The sequence below is a fragment of the Cervus elaphus genome, chromosome 5 (genome assembly GCF_910594005.1).
Source record: "Cervus elaphus chromosome 5, mCerEla1.1, whole genome shotgun sequence".
Lineage (NCBI taxonomy): Eukaryota > Metazoa > Chordata > Mammalia > Artiodactyla > Cervidae > Cervus > Cervus elaphus.
In genome coordinates, this window is record NC_057819.1 from 86822950 (window position 1) to 86839369 (window position 16420).

The 16420-nt window shown below is 48.9% G+C and overlaps 1 protein-coding gene across 6 annotated transcripts in view; it reads right to left on the reverse strand.

Moving 5' to 3' along the window:
• Positions 1-2306: 2306 nt before the first annotated feature.
• The window catches only part of HNF1B (HNF1 homeobox B), a 63232-nt gene continuing 49118 nt past the window's right edge, over positions 2307-16420 (reverse strand). For all 6 annotated transcript variants that reach the window (XM_043902984.1, XM_043902986.1, XM_043902985.1 and 3 more), the window contains 3 exons: positions 15759-15953; positions 12210-12328; positions 2307-3240 (listed from right to left, as the gene is read on the reverse strand). In XM_043902984.1, coding sequence (XP_043758919.1) covers positions 3220-3240; positions 12210-12328; positions 15759-15953 — 335 coding nt within the window. In that variant the 3' untranslated portion in view covers positions 2307-3219. The remainder of the gene's footprint in view (positions 3241-12209; positions 12329-15758; positions 15954-16420) is intronic.

The window sequence follows — 16420 nt, forward strand, 5'->3', positions numbered from 1 at the left end:
TGGTGGCTCAGATGGTAAAGAATCTGCCTGCATGCAGGAGACCTGTATTTGATCTCTGGTCGGAAAGATCCCCTGGAGAAGGAAATGGCAACCTATTCCACTATCCTTGCCTGGAGAATTCCACGGACAGAGGAGGCTGTCATCGCATGGGGTCACAAAGAGTTGGAGAGAACTGAGCAACTATCACTCACTCTGGGATGAGAGAATAGTTAACACACAGTATTCATCATGTACCAGGCCCACGTCCAAGCACTTAACAAAGTATGAACTCATTTACTCAACAATCCTATACAGTAGGTACTACTACAATCAACCAATTTTCCGTAGGAGGACAATGAGGACAGGGTTACGCGGTGATGTTGGAGATTCTAATCAAGGCATTCTGGCTCCAAAAAGAACATCAAAGACCTTTCCCCCAACCCAAGAGCTCAGATTCCCTGGCTGTCTACACTGTGTTCTTATCCACTTGAATCCAGTAGTTAACACTCCAGTTCTCTCTGCCTTTGGGGGGAATAATTCACTGTTTGGCATGGACAATTCAAATCCATTTTAAGACAGGTTTCCATGACTGATTTCATTTCTTATCCACAATGTGAAAATTAAATCTGCCTTCCCCAGAGCTCACCCAAGAAACCACAGCAGGTCATGGTGAAAACAGAATTGTCTATTAGCCTGAGCTCAGGGTGTAAAGAGATCTTCTGGAAATGTTAGTCCATAAAGAACTGATCTTTTGGCTCCTGGCTCCCCCAGACAATATTATTGAGGCTAAAGCATTCAAGAGATAATGCATGGTTGAGTTGAAAAGGGTTGGGGCCAAGGCCAAGTACCATGTGTCAAAAGGGGCCAAGATTTGCTGTCTCTGGTTGAGACAGCATTTGAGACTCCTGCATCACTAAGAACTTCAACTCCCACTACACCAGGATTTTGAAAAACCTGTTGCTTGGGGTAGGAATTCCCAAGGGACTGGTCCATAAGGGAAGAAGGTATGGGGGCCTTTAGTTGCAGATGAATCTTTGGAGTGGGTAATGCCCACCTGAATCCATGCACAGTGGGCCTCCTTGCCCTTCTTAGAGTCAGTGAGAAGAGAGATCTGATTTAGGAGGGAGGTGCTCTCAGCTACCAGAGTCACCTCGTATGAGTATTGGTCCACATAGGGTCTAGTTAAGAAAAATTCCTAGCGATTTCCTTCCCTCCCTAAGTCCTCTACACTCCCAGAAGGCTTCTTGAGTGATTAAGATCTCCTGGGTTTTCAGGATTATTATAATAACACAAGATATAAAATCTATCAAATGCAGATACTTATTGCTCCAGAAACAATGTGAATTCAAACATAGGGCTCCAATCCACGAGGCTGGAGTTCAAGACCTATATTCCCTTCCTCTTCCTGAACTCACAGGGGCCAACCAATAAGACATCTCCACCAGAGTCAGCAAATCCTGGCTTCTCTTGACACAAGGTGCTCGGCTTTGGCCCCGGTCCTTTTCAACCCATCCATGAATTTTCTCTTGACCACTTTAGCCCAAATAACATTGTCTGGAGGGGAGCCAGGAGCCAAAAGAGGTCATCATTTCTAACAGTCTCCTTCCCTGCCCTGGGCTCTCAGTACCTTTGCCTGGCTCACTAAGAACTGCATCTTCTACTACTTTGAGATTTTGAAAAACCTGTTGCTCGGGACTTCTTTAGCATGATGCCCTCACTTATAGCCAGCTTGGGAACTGCTCTGTCTAGAAGCCAGAAACAACACACTGGTAGGTCTATGCTGGAGACGGCAAGGAGGAAAGGTCCAGCCTCCTTCTTCCTAGAGTCAACGCGGGATTATTTGTGGCAAAGCCCCTGCTGGAGAGTGTTTAGTCCTCTGGCTTTTCACCTTTTGGACTGTTTGTCTTCATTAGCATCCTCACTGGAGGCAATTACCCAGGCAGGAGGTGATACCCACAGGAGCCATTCTCCTGACTAACAGCCCTATGGGAGGGAAGAAAGGTTGGAGTTCATGCTTAAAATGAAGCTGACAATGTTACCCATGGTGATTCCACACTTCCTACTTTTTCCTCTGTTCCTGTGACCAACAGTCACCGAGAGCTGGCTCCATGTCTACTCCGATGAGTCATAGAAAGACAAAGTACTGGAGTCTGACTGGGGGAAAAAACTTTTCTTACCTCAGCAATAAGGCCGGCCTAAAGACAATGGGACATGCAGCAGCAAGCCCCATGGAGTAAGTGGAAAATTCCAAGAAGACAAGGGGACAGGGATTCTTGGAGAAACCAAGGCAGGGAAAGCATCAGAGGCAGAAATACGAGACTCCGGGCCATGATAAAATAAATTGTTTTAATGGGAGGTTTTCTGAAAGGGCAACTTTTTTTTGTGCTATCAAACAGCCAGCCTTGGGGTTTCCTGGGACTGTCCTGGCTGGTCCCCCAACTCTTCCGGAAGCTAAGACACTACTCTGACACTCTGTTCAGCCATTCCAGGGACCCAGAGGTGTGTCTTGGTATCAGGAGATCAGAGTGAGCTGGCAGTCAGTCCAAAATACACAGTCTCTGTGTGTGTCCAGGGCCGAGGAAGTGGGTCAAGGGCTTCACTTCTGCCTTAGGTATTTCTCCGTGGGGGACGAGAGAGGGGGCAAATCACTTTGAGAATTCAACTCTGACCTTTACAGAGAAAATCGATAGACGCTTTAGTATTATATTCAGGGCAGAGGGGAGAGGAAGTAGAGGGTGGAAATTGCACTTAATTACAGTAGTTTATAGTTTACACCCATTGGACAAATTTACTTCTTTAAAAGAAATCTCCAGATCAGCCGGGATTGGGGGGGCGGGACAGGGGGAGGTGGCTGATATTTACAGTGTTTGGCTCAGTTCAATAGCACGTGTCCTCCTCTTCTCATTTCAGTAACAGATTCAAGTTTTCACTTCAGTTTGTTCGATGAAAGAGAGTGATGCAGACGCTACGGCTTTCTCTCTTCCTCTTCCGCCGCTTCTGTCTCCTGCCTCTAGGACAGACCCGACTTCTTGGGAGAGGCATCATGACAATACTGCATAGAAGGGGCTGCGCCTCTCAGAGCGAGTGTCCGAGGCGCCGGCAGGACAGCAGGTGAGCAGGGACCTCCAGCAGATGCTGCGTGTTGGGTCGCTGCGCTTCTCCGTGACAGCTGCCCGGAGGGTGATGGTGTGGAAAAGAAGGGTCTTTGTCGCTGTGCACAAAGCAAGTGATGTGTGGGCATCACCAGGCTTGGAGAGGACACTGCAGAGAGAGAGGAGAGACAGCTCAGCTGTGTGCCTCTGGCGGGGACCTAGGCCCCTAGCGTCTGGCTTGTCTGGGGGAGCTGAGACCCAACTCAACCAGCAGAGAGCTGGAGGCTGGAGGTGTGGGGACCCTGTGCCCTCAGAGTCCTGCAGGGCTGGTTCTGAAACACACACCCTTTAGGAACATCTGGGAGCCGGATTCCTTGGCCACCTCAGAAGAGAGAAGTGAATTGCCAATGGCCTTGAAAGAGTCATAACTTGCTGACCTTTATCCTGAAATGGGACTCCTCTTCCTGTGAGAGTGCTTTTTATAAATTGCTCAGTTTGGTGGCAATGACAGCTGGATGGGGAGCTTTTGCTTTTGAAGGAAGTAAGGGTTTCTTCCTAAGACCTCTAAGAGCAGGGGTCCCCCAGATCCCTTCCCAAATGGAGTAGCAGAGATCCTGTTAAAAGGTAGATTCTGACTCAGTGGGCAGGGGGTGGGCCTAAGAACCTGCATTTCTAATCAACTCCCAGGCTGGGCTGATGCCGCCGGTCTATGATCAGCCCCAAGGCCACAGAGCACAAGAGAGAATCACCACGTGCTAACACTCCACCCGGAAGGAGTGTGGGAAATGGCAAAGTGCTTTCTATAATGCTTGCTACTAGCAAGACAAGAAATCAGAGGACTGGGATCCAAGGGCTAAAGGCCTTTGAGACCAGGCTTCTGGGTGGGTTGGGGCAGGAGACCCAGTATGGAGGAGTCCCTGAGAAGAGCCAGACCCCCATGTGGGGCAGCCTCCACTCCCAGAGCCATGGGCCTTGCTCATCTCAACTATCATGGAAGATTAGAGCTCGCGTTTTCCTTCCGGGGAGTCCCTTTCCCCCCTCTTTGCTTCTCTTTCTTCCCTTTCCCCTTTGTTGTCACCTCAGAGGAAGGTTCTGCCCTTTGACTTAATGGTTCATTTTCTCAAGACTCCCCCCCTCAGTCACTCCCCCCTCCACACACAGACACACACACCCACACAACACGTTCACATATCTATCACACTGTTAAAGGCCTTTTATCCCACTATTATCCCATTAACCAGTTCTCCCAGCCATAGCCTTGTATGGGGCTGCTATTATGTCCATTTTACAGATTAGGAAAGCAAGGTCAAAGAGAGTCCAGGAATTGCCCAAGGTTTTGGAATTAGGAGAGTGTGGGGCCAGAGTTTCAAACCAATTCTGGGAGACCTCCCAGCTGGTGTTCTTTACATTACACCAAGGTTAAGAGCCTTCTATTAGCTTTTTTTTTTTTTTAATATTTATTTATTTGGTTGCACCAGATCTCAGCTATGGCATGTGAACTCTTTTTTTTTTTTCCATTATGCGAACTCTTAGTTGCAGCATGTGGGATCTAGTTCCCTGACCAGGGATAAACCCGGGCGCTTGGCCTTGGGGTGTGGAGTCTTAGCCACTGGACCTCTAGGGAAAAGTCCCTACGAGCTTTGCTTTTGTCCAAACTCCTTTCTCTGGGCCTTGGTTTCCCCACCTTTATAATGAAGGTCATTGAGGGATTAGATGGGCTGCTAGTAATGCTGTCCTCCCCATGGTGCTGGTACAACACCTGGTCCTTGTTAAGCTGCCTGGGGTGCCCCGGTCTGAGCTGCTCCCCGTCCCCCACCCCACCCCCTGACCCCCCCAGTGCTCCTCAGAATGGGGCTGAGTGCTGCGTCCATGTGCAGAGACAGGTTTCTGGCCCTTCTGCATTCTTGAGCTCCTGGGCAGGGTCCTCTGATATCCTTTGCCTCCTCTTCCTCCCTCCACCCACCCCTGCTCTCTCCAGTCTCTTTATTCCTCCCTATCAAGCTTTTTCCAATTTTCAGATTTCAGGTGGAGGAGAGAGAAAACGGCTTGTGACCTTACAGGTTTCAATGGAAGAGCAAACACCAAGAACAGATAAGCAGACGCCAGCGAGATTCTATGACCTGTCATTAGGGATGGGCTTCCCAGCTATCAAATGTTTGCTCACATAATAAAATGGTGGCAGAGCCCTAAATGTTGTCAAAGGAACGAGAGTTATTTGCCCCCTTCAGAGTCTAAACACAAACATCTGATAAGGGGCACGCTGGGCTCCCTCAGAACAGAGGCCCGGCTCAGCCAGCCCCGTGGGGACCCTGCCTGGGGGTCCCTGAGTGACTACAGAGCTCTCCGTCTGGAGGGTGGGGCGGCTGGCGGATTCTTAAGGATATCCTCACCCTAAGAAGATCTGATCCATAATGGGAAGAGCTGACATTTACCAAGGTCCTACTGTGTGTCAGGCTGCATTGCTAAGGAATGCCTTGACATGCATCATTCCATAGAATTCTCACATCATGCCTTTGAGGCAGGTAATCGTCATTCATTCATTTAACACGGTTTTGTGGGCCTTCCCTATGCTCAGCACTTTCGCAGGCGCTGGGCATGCAGCTGTGAACAGGACTCTGTCCCCACCCCCACTGAGCTGACATTTTAGTGAGAGTTTCGAACAATGAATGAGTTAAGAAATGCATAACATAAAAGTTTAGGAGGAGATGAATACTCTCGAAAAAGAAGCAAGGTAAAAGGTCACAAAGACTAGAGGAAAGAGGGAAGAAATTATGTAGGGGGGGTCGGGAGGTGATTCCCCCACTCTTTGAGATTTGAGCTGAATGCAACAAGCATATGCAAAGATGCACACTAACGTATATTCCAGCAGAAGGTACCGCAGGGGCACAAGTCCTGTGGTGGGAGCCCTTCAGCTCTGGCTTGGCTGAAGCCGAGGGACAGAGGAAGGAGAGGCTTCAGTCTGACCGCATAGGGTCTTGGAAGTCTCTGCTTCAGTCTGGTTACAAACAGATGCTAATGGAGACTTTTGACAGGGGCGGGGAGGTGGGGGTGACATGATGGATTTTCCTTTCTCAGAGACCACTCTGGCTGCTGAGCGGAGAACAGAGCATACCCACTCCATTGGGGCAGGAATGGGGAGTTCCTGCAGGAGCACAAGACTAATGGGGTGGGTGAGAAGCAGTCAGATGGAGGATGCATCTCAAAGGACCCTTAGCAGAACTTGTTGATGGACGGGATGTGGGATGCGGGCTGTGAAATGATCGTGGGTACTCTCAGGAGTCTCACCTGAACAACTGATGGCATTTTTGGAAATGGACAAGTCCAAGCAGAAAGCAATTTGGGTCAGGAGAAACTGGGGCAAAATGAAGAGCTGCTGTGTTAGGCAGATTCGATCCGAGATGCTGGTGAGGTATATTAGGCATGCACCTGTACATGCCAAAGAGGCACTGGGTTTGTGAATCCGCCCTGAAGGGAGAGGTCAGTACTGGAGATAGAATGATAAGACCCATGGTCGTGTACATCTGATCCAAAGTCATGGGACTGGAGATCACCCAGGAATAAACATGGAGGAGAAGAGGCCAAAGAATGAGTCCCAGGGCCCCTCAACGAGTAAATATTGCAAAGATGAGCTGGCAGCCAAGGAAATGAGGAGTGGCCAGTGCCACAGGAGGAGAACCAGGAATGGGTAATGTCCTAAGACTCAAGAGAGAAAAAGAGGAAGTGATTGGCTATGTCAAAGATAGAGATTGAGAAGTAGCCACTGGATCTGGCAACGTGGAGATATTAATGAGCTGGACAAGAGGGGTTTCAGGAATGTGGGGACAAAAGCCAGCCTGGAATGCTCTCAAGAGAGAACTGTGGGGGTGTACAGGTCTCTGTACACCAGCCCCCCACCCTGGGTATATACAATAGAATACTATGCAGCCATAAAAAAGAATGAAATTTCACCATTTGCAGCAACATAGATGGATTTGGAGGGCATCATGTTTTAGTGAAATAAGTCAGACAGTGAAAGACAAATACTGTATGGTGTCACTACATGTGGAATCTAAAACATACAACAAACTAGTGAATATAATAAAAAAGAGACAAACTCACAGATATGGAGAAGAGACCAGTGGTTACCAGTGGGGAGAGGGAAGAGGGGTGGGACAAGAGAGGAGATTAAGAGGTACAAACTACTATGAATAAAATAAATAACCCACAAGGATCTAATGTGCAGCATGGATACTGGAATACAGCCAATATTTTATAATAACTGTAAATGAAGTACAACCTTTAAAAATTGTGAATTGCTATGTTGAAACTCTGAGAATAAAGCAACTATACCTCAATAAAAATAAGAAGAATTGGGGGTGAGGAAGTGGAGACAGTGAATACAGATGATTATTAATAATCTATTAAGTTAGATTAATGATAGTTCTGTTCATTACAAGTAATGACTATACTTCCAGTGTTTTAGATTAGGGAACTGAGGCTTAGAGAGATTTTAAGTGACTTGCCCAGGATGTCTCAACAGAAAACCCACTATGTAAGATTACTGCCTTTTATCTTCTGAGTGGGACACCAGGGGGAAATAAATGCCCTTTGCCATTTAAAATCCTCCTTCCTAAGCTCGAAAGACACCCAAGGTTACCCTAGGGAAAGCCAAGGTTGACCCAGCTGCCACAGACTGGGTGTTCCCAGCCAAGCACTGAGCTGAGTGTTTTACAAGTTTTATTGCATTTTGCCCTTTCAATGATCCCACAAAGGAGGAATCGTTATCTTCATATTACAGGTAAGGAAACTGAAGTTCAGAGAGGCTGGACCTTCGCCTTTGGTCACATGGGTAGAAAGTGGCAGAAGCTGGGAATGGGGTCTGTCTAATGACTCTTCACCATCAAGCCCACACTGCCTCACACCAGTGGGGAAAGTCGGGAGTGGGTGGGGAAGGGGTAGGAGGGGGTGGCAGGGTGGGTGCAGCTTCAGGGACTTATGATGAAGCTGCCCACCTCCTTCTCATCAGCACCCCTGATGGGTGACTGCTCTGGGCAGAGGGTGGGGTGAGGGGGTGGTCCTCTCCTGACCTCCCTCTATATAAACTAGGAAGTGGAGCGGTGGGTAGAGTTGTGGAAACAGGAGTCTGCTCACAGCCTGCCCACACTTGTTCTAGCTAAGGCTGGTGCTTGCTGTGGTCTGGTTTCCAGGCTGGAGGGCTGTTGTTTTTGCAGGAGGCTCAGGCAGAGACCCACTCAGATGGTAACTCGCCAGGACTCATTGGGGGTGGGGGTGGGGGCGGGAGACAGGCTCTGGAAAGGACAGAGGGCAGTAGCTGCCAAGGATTCCCAGCAAGAAAGTTCCAGCCTGAGATTTCTGAAACATGATCCACAAGGTCTTGCGGCATGCCTGTCTTGACGATGGAAAACACTGGGAGACCAGGTCAAATCCTGGCTTTACTCTCAGGTCAGCATAACCTTGAGTCATTTTTATGAGCACTTCAAAAATGGATCTTAGAAGGTGAGTGTTGTTGAGTGGATTTGGAGTGAGAAGAACCAAAGACTGGAACTCTAGCTCCAGATTTACCATCCTGTATGCTTAGCCAGATTCTGCCCCATCTTTGAACCTCCGTTTTTGGCTCTGTAAATTAGGCGTAAAAATTTCTACCTTGCAGGAGGGTTAGCCATTAAAGGTAAGATGGAAAAGCACCTGGAGTGCTACATGGCAAATGGGAGGTACTAAAAAAAAAAAAAAACGCTAGATTTGAATTCATTCATTCATTCACTCATTCTTTCACTCATTCATAGTTACTGAACATTTACTAAAGCCCAGGCATTTGGCCATACACGAAGGGCTTGGGTGCTTTGAAAGGCCCTGAACTATTGGCTTTTTTTCCTGGGAGGTGGGTGAAAGGGCATCCTTGTGCAGCAGGAGAGTGGGAAGCAGGGATCTGGAGCCCCAGCCCAGGAGGCAGGATGTGCCAGAGAGATGGTCCTAACCCTGAGACATGTTATTGTCAGAACCTCCTTTGGCCACGTGCAGACCAAGCAGTGAGTTCAATACTGAAGGAGCTAATGGAAGGTGCCTTCTAAGGGATTACAGACAGAAAGGGGTAGGAAGAGGGAGGAAGCTGTCACTTCGAGCACATGACTCAGTACCAGGCATGATCTTCAGGCACTTTGAATATTCTGTATGAGGGAGGGGGGAGCTTCCCCTTCAGAGATGAAGAAACAGACTCACAGCCCTGAATTAACTGCCCAAGGTCACGGAGCAGGTGTGAAGGAGCCAGGATTGGCTCAGACCCGTTGGCTTTTCCTAGCATTCTATGATGCCTCTAAAGCAGCCCTGCCCAGGATGGGTCCCGGTTCAATGCCCACATTGGCACAGGAGAGATTCTGAGAAGCCCTGTCCTGTGGGGTTTCTGTTAAACCCAGCTGTTCCCCCAACACATTTGGCCAAGGAATCTTCCTCTCCTTACGTCATGGGCCCCTGATTCCTAGCAATAGTCTTGAAATTCTTTTTGGAAAAGAACACTTTCAAACAACAAAAAAGCAGAATTGCCACCAATTCCCTTCTGAAACTCACTTCTGACCCTTTACCTTCAGAACAGAGCCTGTACAACTTTTCATCACCTTGGGTTCCTCCTGCTGCCAGGAGGCAGCATCTTCACCCTCCTCATTTCATTCCATCTTTCCTAGCCTCTCTTCTCCTGCTGTTTGAAGCAAGAAAGTTTCCTGACTGGAATATAGTTATGTAGGTTTAATTTTTACTCTTGTTCCTGACTGTTACATACCACAAGAGCAGTGATTACCATGGGCATTTTAAAGACGGGTATTGCCAGGACTTCCCCGGCGGTCCGGTGGTTAAGAATCCGCCTGCCAATGCAGGGGCCACAGGGTTGATTCCTGGTCTGGGAAATAAGGTCCCACAAGCCTTGTCTCAACTAAGTCCCTGTGCCTCAACTACGGAGCCCATGAGCCCTAGAGCCCATGTTCTGCAACAAGAGAAGCCACCTCAACGAGAAGCCTCTGTCCTGTAAGGAAGACTAGTCCCTGCTCTCTGCAACTAGAGAAAGCCTGCGCACAGCAATGAAGACCCAGTGCAGTGAAAAATAAAGAAAGATCGGTATTGGAAGACAAGTACTGTTTAAGTGGGAAAAGTCCAGGATTTAGAATCTAAGGACAAAAGTCTGGAAGCTCAGTCCAAGCATATTATCTCTTGTGACTTTGGGCAGGTTACCCTGCATCTCTGAGCCTTGGTTTATTTCTTTGTACTTCTTAGGAGGTTTTGGCAAAAAGAAAACAATATAATGTTCACGAGAGGCGTAAACCATACGGCACTACATGAAGAGTGTCAGCCTTACTGAATGTCATTGTCATCATCCTATAGAACTGTGAGTCTATCGTCAGACTCCTGAAATGTCTGGGGGTTTCGAGATGACTTCACAGTAGTTCTAGAGGGTCGTTCATGTGGCATCAAGGTCGGCTGGCCACTTGGTCCCGTTTGGGGGCTGGTACAGCATCTCAGAGAGCATCTCGAAGCGTTTTGATTAAGAGGCTATTTCCTGAATGCAGAGGACTTGTTTCAACAAGTAAGCATCAAAGCCAACTTGGGAAAGACAGGAATCATTAATCACAGCCCCATCCAGGGCTGCCCAAGTGGCAGATGGATTGATAAACCTTTCAAAGGGGAAGGTATTCCCAAGCAGGGCTGCTGCGCCTGGCTGCCCCCCTGATTGAGATTGGTGAGCACAGATAAATGTTTTCCCTGCTCACTACAAAGAGTGGGAAATCGCATGGGAGTCGAAGGGCAGGGCAACAGGGGCTGTCCTTTCATCTTCCAATGGGTGAGAGAAGGGTAGCAAAGTGGGTCTCACACACCTCTCCCTCCCTACCCCACCTCATTCTACAGCCCGAAGAACTAGGTCATGTGTGTTTCAGCACCCAAGATGTGCCAGGCACTTAATCTACACAGCATCATCAAATCCGCAGAACAAGCAGATGCCACGACTTGTTTTAGAGATGAGGAAAGTGAAGGGTCAGGGAGGTCAAGGTCACCGAGCAAGTGGCAAAGCCAGGAACTGAATCCACCTATTTCATGACACTGCAGGACCAGGAAGAGATGGGGCAAAGGAAGAACAGAGAAGGCTGAGCCCATGAAAGAACTTGCTCAGGAGCACATGGCATTGGATGAAGTGTGATTTGATGGGGAAAAAAAAAAAGACCATCCACAGGACCAAATGCTGCCGAGAGCCTCTGACATGAAGTTCAAGGTTGTCACCTACTTATCTAGCAATCAATAAAGGCCAAACAGTTCCCACACTGCACAGACCCCAGCTACTAAAAGGTCCTATTGTGTTACTCTGGAATTTCAACCTGTGTTCAGACGTCTTGTCCTGTTTCCTAACTCTCAGCGTCTCGTTTGAGTCCAGCTGCCCAAGCTGTGGCTTCACCACGGGTCATCTTAACCCTCATCCCCTCCCTCTAGGTATGTGGAGGTGGGAATTAGTCATCAACTGAAATGGTGACTAAGCCTCTGGATTCCCCACTTTCAATGCACCAGGAAGCTGATTCTGAGCTTCTCTATAAAACACCAAGTGAACACGGGCCCCTGATAAGGCCAGGCTGTCTACTGGGGAGTCCCCATGGGTTGGCAGAATTGGGTCATTTTCTGGAGCTTACAGCATTGGGGGTTCAGGATGAGTTCTGAACTGGGTGAATCAGACTTGGGACCTCTGACTCACTGTTCGTTTTCTCTATTCGTTAACTGATGGGAAATCCTCAGGGATCCCTCTTGCAAAGAAAGCATGAGACTCCAGAGGGTCTGACTTTCTGAGTCCTCCTTGGAAACACCCTGTCCGTGGATCATGACCAATCCACTGGGGATCCTCAACCTCAGTGCCTACAGGCTCTGTATAATCCAGTCTCCAGCAGCTGATTGCACTCGCTACTCTTGTGCTCTTGTTAGGGATGCTAGGGGAGCAATAAGCCCCTTCAGCCTGTGGCCCATCTTCTTTGCCTTGTGACCTCAGGAATTCTTTTAGAAAGTACCAGGGGAGCCTCAGAAGGACCACACTGAGGCTGAGTCCACACTCGTCACGCTCTCTGCACATCAGTAGTCATAGTCATCCCTTCCCCGCCCCTACCTTCTTGCCGGCATTACCTGTTTACTGGAAGACATGCTGGTGAGCGTACTGATGCTGCTGGTATCTGTGACCACCATCGCAGATGGAAACCGGGAGGTGTGGGAATACTGGGGAGGCTCCTGCTTATGTGTGTACACTGCAGAGAGAGTGAAGACAAGATCAAGGAGCAAGACTGTAGGCACAGCTACAGACCATCCCTCATCCCACACTACTGTTCCTTTCTCCCCAGGCAGATAAAAGGGGGTGGTGGTGGGCGGTAGTTATGTTTGGGCAAGGCAGTGTGATGTGATCAAAAAGAATGGCCATGTGTTTAAATCCTGGCTCCTTAATCAACTCAGTTAGCCTCAGTTTCCTCCTCTGTAAAATGGGAATGATACCTGTTGTAGGATTAAAAGAGATCATGTTTAAAGCACTTTACCAAATAGATAAATAGGTTTCCACAGTGCCTGGTACATAGAGGTGGACAGTGCTTCTGTGGTGGGAGCACTTCTTTCCCCCTGACTTTCAAAGTATTGGATGCCTGGTTACAGCAAGTAATCCTGGGACTTTCCTGGTGGTTCAGTGACTAAGACTCCATGCTCCCAATGCATGGGGCTAGGGTTCGATCCCTGGTCAGGGAACTAGGTCCCACATGCTGCAACTAAGATTGGCACAGCCAAATAAATAAATAAATATTCAAAAACAAACAAACAAACAAACAAAACCCCAAAACACAACTGATCCTGGGGCATATGTGGTGCAGCTGAGAATTTAAGTATGAAAAAGTTCTTAGTAGCTGGCAAAATGAAGGAGCTGGCCTGTTTGCTTACTATTCCTGTACTGATTCAAGTCCCAGGTCTCATGCTAGCAATTGTAGATTGATTAATAATTGTTAAGTAGACATGGGTGTCATTACTTGTATGATTTTGGGCTGTCCCAGTTTGCACTAAAATGCCTTATGACATCACACAAATGAAGTACGATGGACAAAAGTGTTAGTTGCTCAGTCGTGTCCGACTCTTTATGACCCTACGGACTGTAGCCCTCTAGGTAGGCTCCCCTGTCCATTGGATTCTCCATACTGGAGTGGGTTGCCATTCCCTTCTCCAGGGGATCTTCCTGACGCAGGGATTGAACCCACATCTCCTACATTGCAGGTGGATTCTTTACCATCTGAGCCACTAGGGAAGCTCCCTGAGCCTAGATTCCAATAAAAGCTCCAGAAGCATGTGGTTTTCACTTTTTGTTTTTCCAGTATGTGTCCACCAGATCTGGAACCTTTGACTCATGTGAGTTCATCCATAAGATTCATGTAAATTCCAGGTCACATGACCAGCCCAGAAAGCATGTGGATGTTTGGCCTTAAGGGAGGGACCAGCTTGTTCTACCAAGGAGTCCTCCAGTAGGGAATGGGGGTGAAGGTCACAGCCTGCTGTCTCAGCCTGTCCTTCCCTTGGTGGGAGGCTGGTTATTTCCTGGTCTGGGGCCCCACGAGCTCTCTCTTCAGAGCCAGCCAGGACAGCGGGGCCTCGGCAGCCCACAGGTCGCTGATGACCCCTCTCTGACTGTCCTACCCGAGCCTCGCCGCTGAGGAATCCTGCCCAGGTGAGGCGGGGGGAGCACGCTGTCAGGACCAGGAAGGAAGGACAGTGTAACACATGTGGTCCCAGGCTCTGCTGCAGGCTGTGGCAGATTTTTTAAAAGCCACGGAAATGTGATTGGAATGTGAGATGGTACACAGAAACCAGCTCTGCAGGCCTGGGGCGGGATGGAGCCCCGAGCGTAAAAGGAGGCTGAACTTAGCTGCTGCCCCTCAGACTCGCAGCCAGAAGAGAAACTGAAATCCTCTTTCCTACCCCTGCCTCCTCCTATTAGACACCATTAATAAATAACTATTTGCATTTTTATAACTCTTTTTAAATATTTATTTTTCAAAATTTTTGGCCACATGGCATGTGGGATCTTAGTTCCCCAACCAGGGATCAAACCCACGCCCCTTGCACTGGAAGCATGAAGTCTCAACCACTGGACCACCAGGGAAGTCCACATTTTAATAACTCTTAATGCTTACCAAACACAGTTCATACCTCCTTTTGTTTCACTTTCATAGTGACTCCACATGCACACTATTTCCATTTTAAGATGAAAAAACTGAAGTTGAGAGTGGCTGAGGAAATTACCACCGGCTACATAGCTGCTAAGGCTCAGAGCCAGGATTTAAACCTAGGCCTGTCTGATGCAAGACTATTGCTCTATTCCAGAGGCAGCCCAAGAGTGTCCATGGGGTTGTGCTGGAAGACAGAAAACCATCCTCCCCATGCTCGCTCCCCAGACTCGGAGGCAAGGGCCTATAGCCTGACATAGCCAGAGGGCTGGGGCTCTGGGGCTCAGGAGTGGAGAAATGGGGGCTAGGGGTGGGTGGGAAGTAAATGGTTGAAAGGGGGACTTCCCAGGGGGTCCAGTGGTTAGGATCCTATGTTTCCAAGGTAGGGGGCACAGGATCGATCCCTAGTTGGGGAACTAAGATCTCACATGCTGCTCAGTATGGCAAAAGCACCCCCAAAGCTAAATGGTTGAAAGGTAGTCTTAGGGGAGGTGAAAACACCGGGGGTGGGAAGCAGCCTCTCTGTGTGGGGCAGAAACGCTAATGTTCTGTGTGCAGGTGGTTTTTTCCACCCATGTTGATGGTTCTCGATTAGACATGTTTAGGATGTGGAAATCAGAGAGTGTGGGGACTCCGGAAGATTTTTCAAATTCAGAGAAGACAGTTAGGAGGCAAGTTATATGCCAAGTCTGATCATCTGATAACAGCTGCCTGGAATTTTGGACTGAAAAGGCTAAGTTGAGGCTCGTTGGGAAAAGGGGTATGCTTGCCTGAGGATCTCTTTCATGGGAACCAGGGTGGGAAAGGGGGCATGGGTTCGTCCCACATTTACCTTACCTCCCCAGATCGCTATCTCTAGCTTCTCTTCCCATTTCGGCCTTAACTGTCCTCTGCAAAATCTCCCCTGGGAATTCCAGGGGTAGAGAAGAGGACCAGAAAAGGCACAGCATCGCGTAAGAGTTGTGCTTAAGAGATTGTTTTGGCCCACTCCAGTATTCTTGCCTGGAAAAGTCCAGGGACAGAGGAGCCTGGCGGGCTGCAGTCCGTGGGGTTACATGACTGAGCATGTGTGCATGAGGGTGGAGGGAGATGGGTTGGTAGCAATAAAGTGGTAGAACTAAAAAAAAAAAAAAAAAAGAGATTGTCTTGGGACTTCCCAGGTGACCCAGTGGCTAAGACTCCGTGCTCCCAATGCAGGGGTCCCACGTTCAATCCCTGGTCTGGGAACTAGATCCCCCCACACACTGCAACTAAAGATCCCATGTACTGTAACGAAGATTGAAGGGCCCATGTACCGCAACGAAGACTCATTGCAGCCAAACACATTTTTTAAAAAATGAAAGAAAGAAAGTGTCTTGATTGGTCACAGGTAGGGAAAAGTGACCAAATCAGGAAGTTTCCAAGATGATTCAGACCCAGAGAGTGAAGATGCTGGCTGCTGAGGCCCCTTGGCGCTCCCTCCCCGACGTGCCCGGGTCCTTACTGTGTGAGTTCTGCAGCTGCGTCACCGCAGCCATGAAGGGCTGCTGGGCCATGTGGCTGCCGGGGCTCTGCTGCATCAGGGGCTGCTGGTGGGGGCTGTGCAGCTGCTGGGAGAACTGGACGGGCTGCAGGGCTGCCAGGCTGCCGGCCACGCTGTTGATGACGGGGACGCTCTGAGCTTGGGAGGAGTTGAGGCCTGTGGGAACGAGAGGAAGGATCAGAGATGGCTTCAGGGGTGAGCAAAGGCGAACAGACTTGAACGGTCAGCAACCAAGCCCCGGCTGTTTGCCAGCACTGGGTTGAGACCATTACATAAGCGATTGCCCAGGAAGTGATTTTTATAGACCCATTTTATAGACCGAAAAATTGAGGCTTAGAGAGATAAGGTGACTCGCCCACATTCCACAGACAGCTGTAGATGGAAATGGGGTTTCAACGACCTGACTGAGGTCTGAAGCTTCCCCGGAGTTGTCCTCTGAACTCCCAAATTTAGCCCCCTCAGGGTTGCAGCGTTCTGTGTCTGCCCACTCACTGGAAAAGACCTTCATGATGGGAAAGACTGGAGGCAGGAGAAGGGGATGACAGAAGATGAGATGGTTGGATGGCATCACTGACTCAGTGGACATGAACTTGGGCAAACTCTGGGAGACAGTGAAGGACAGG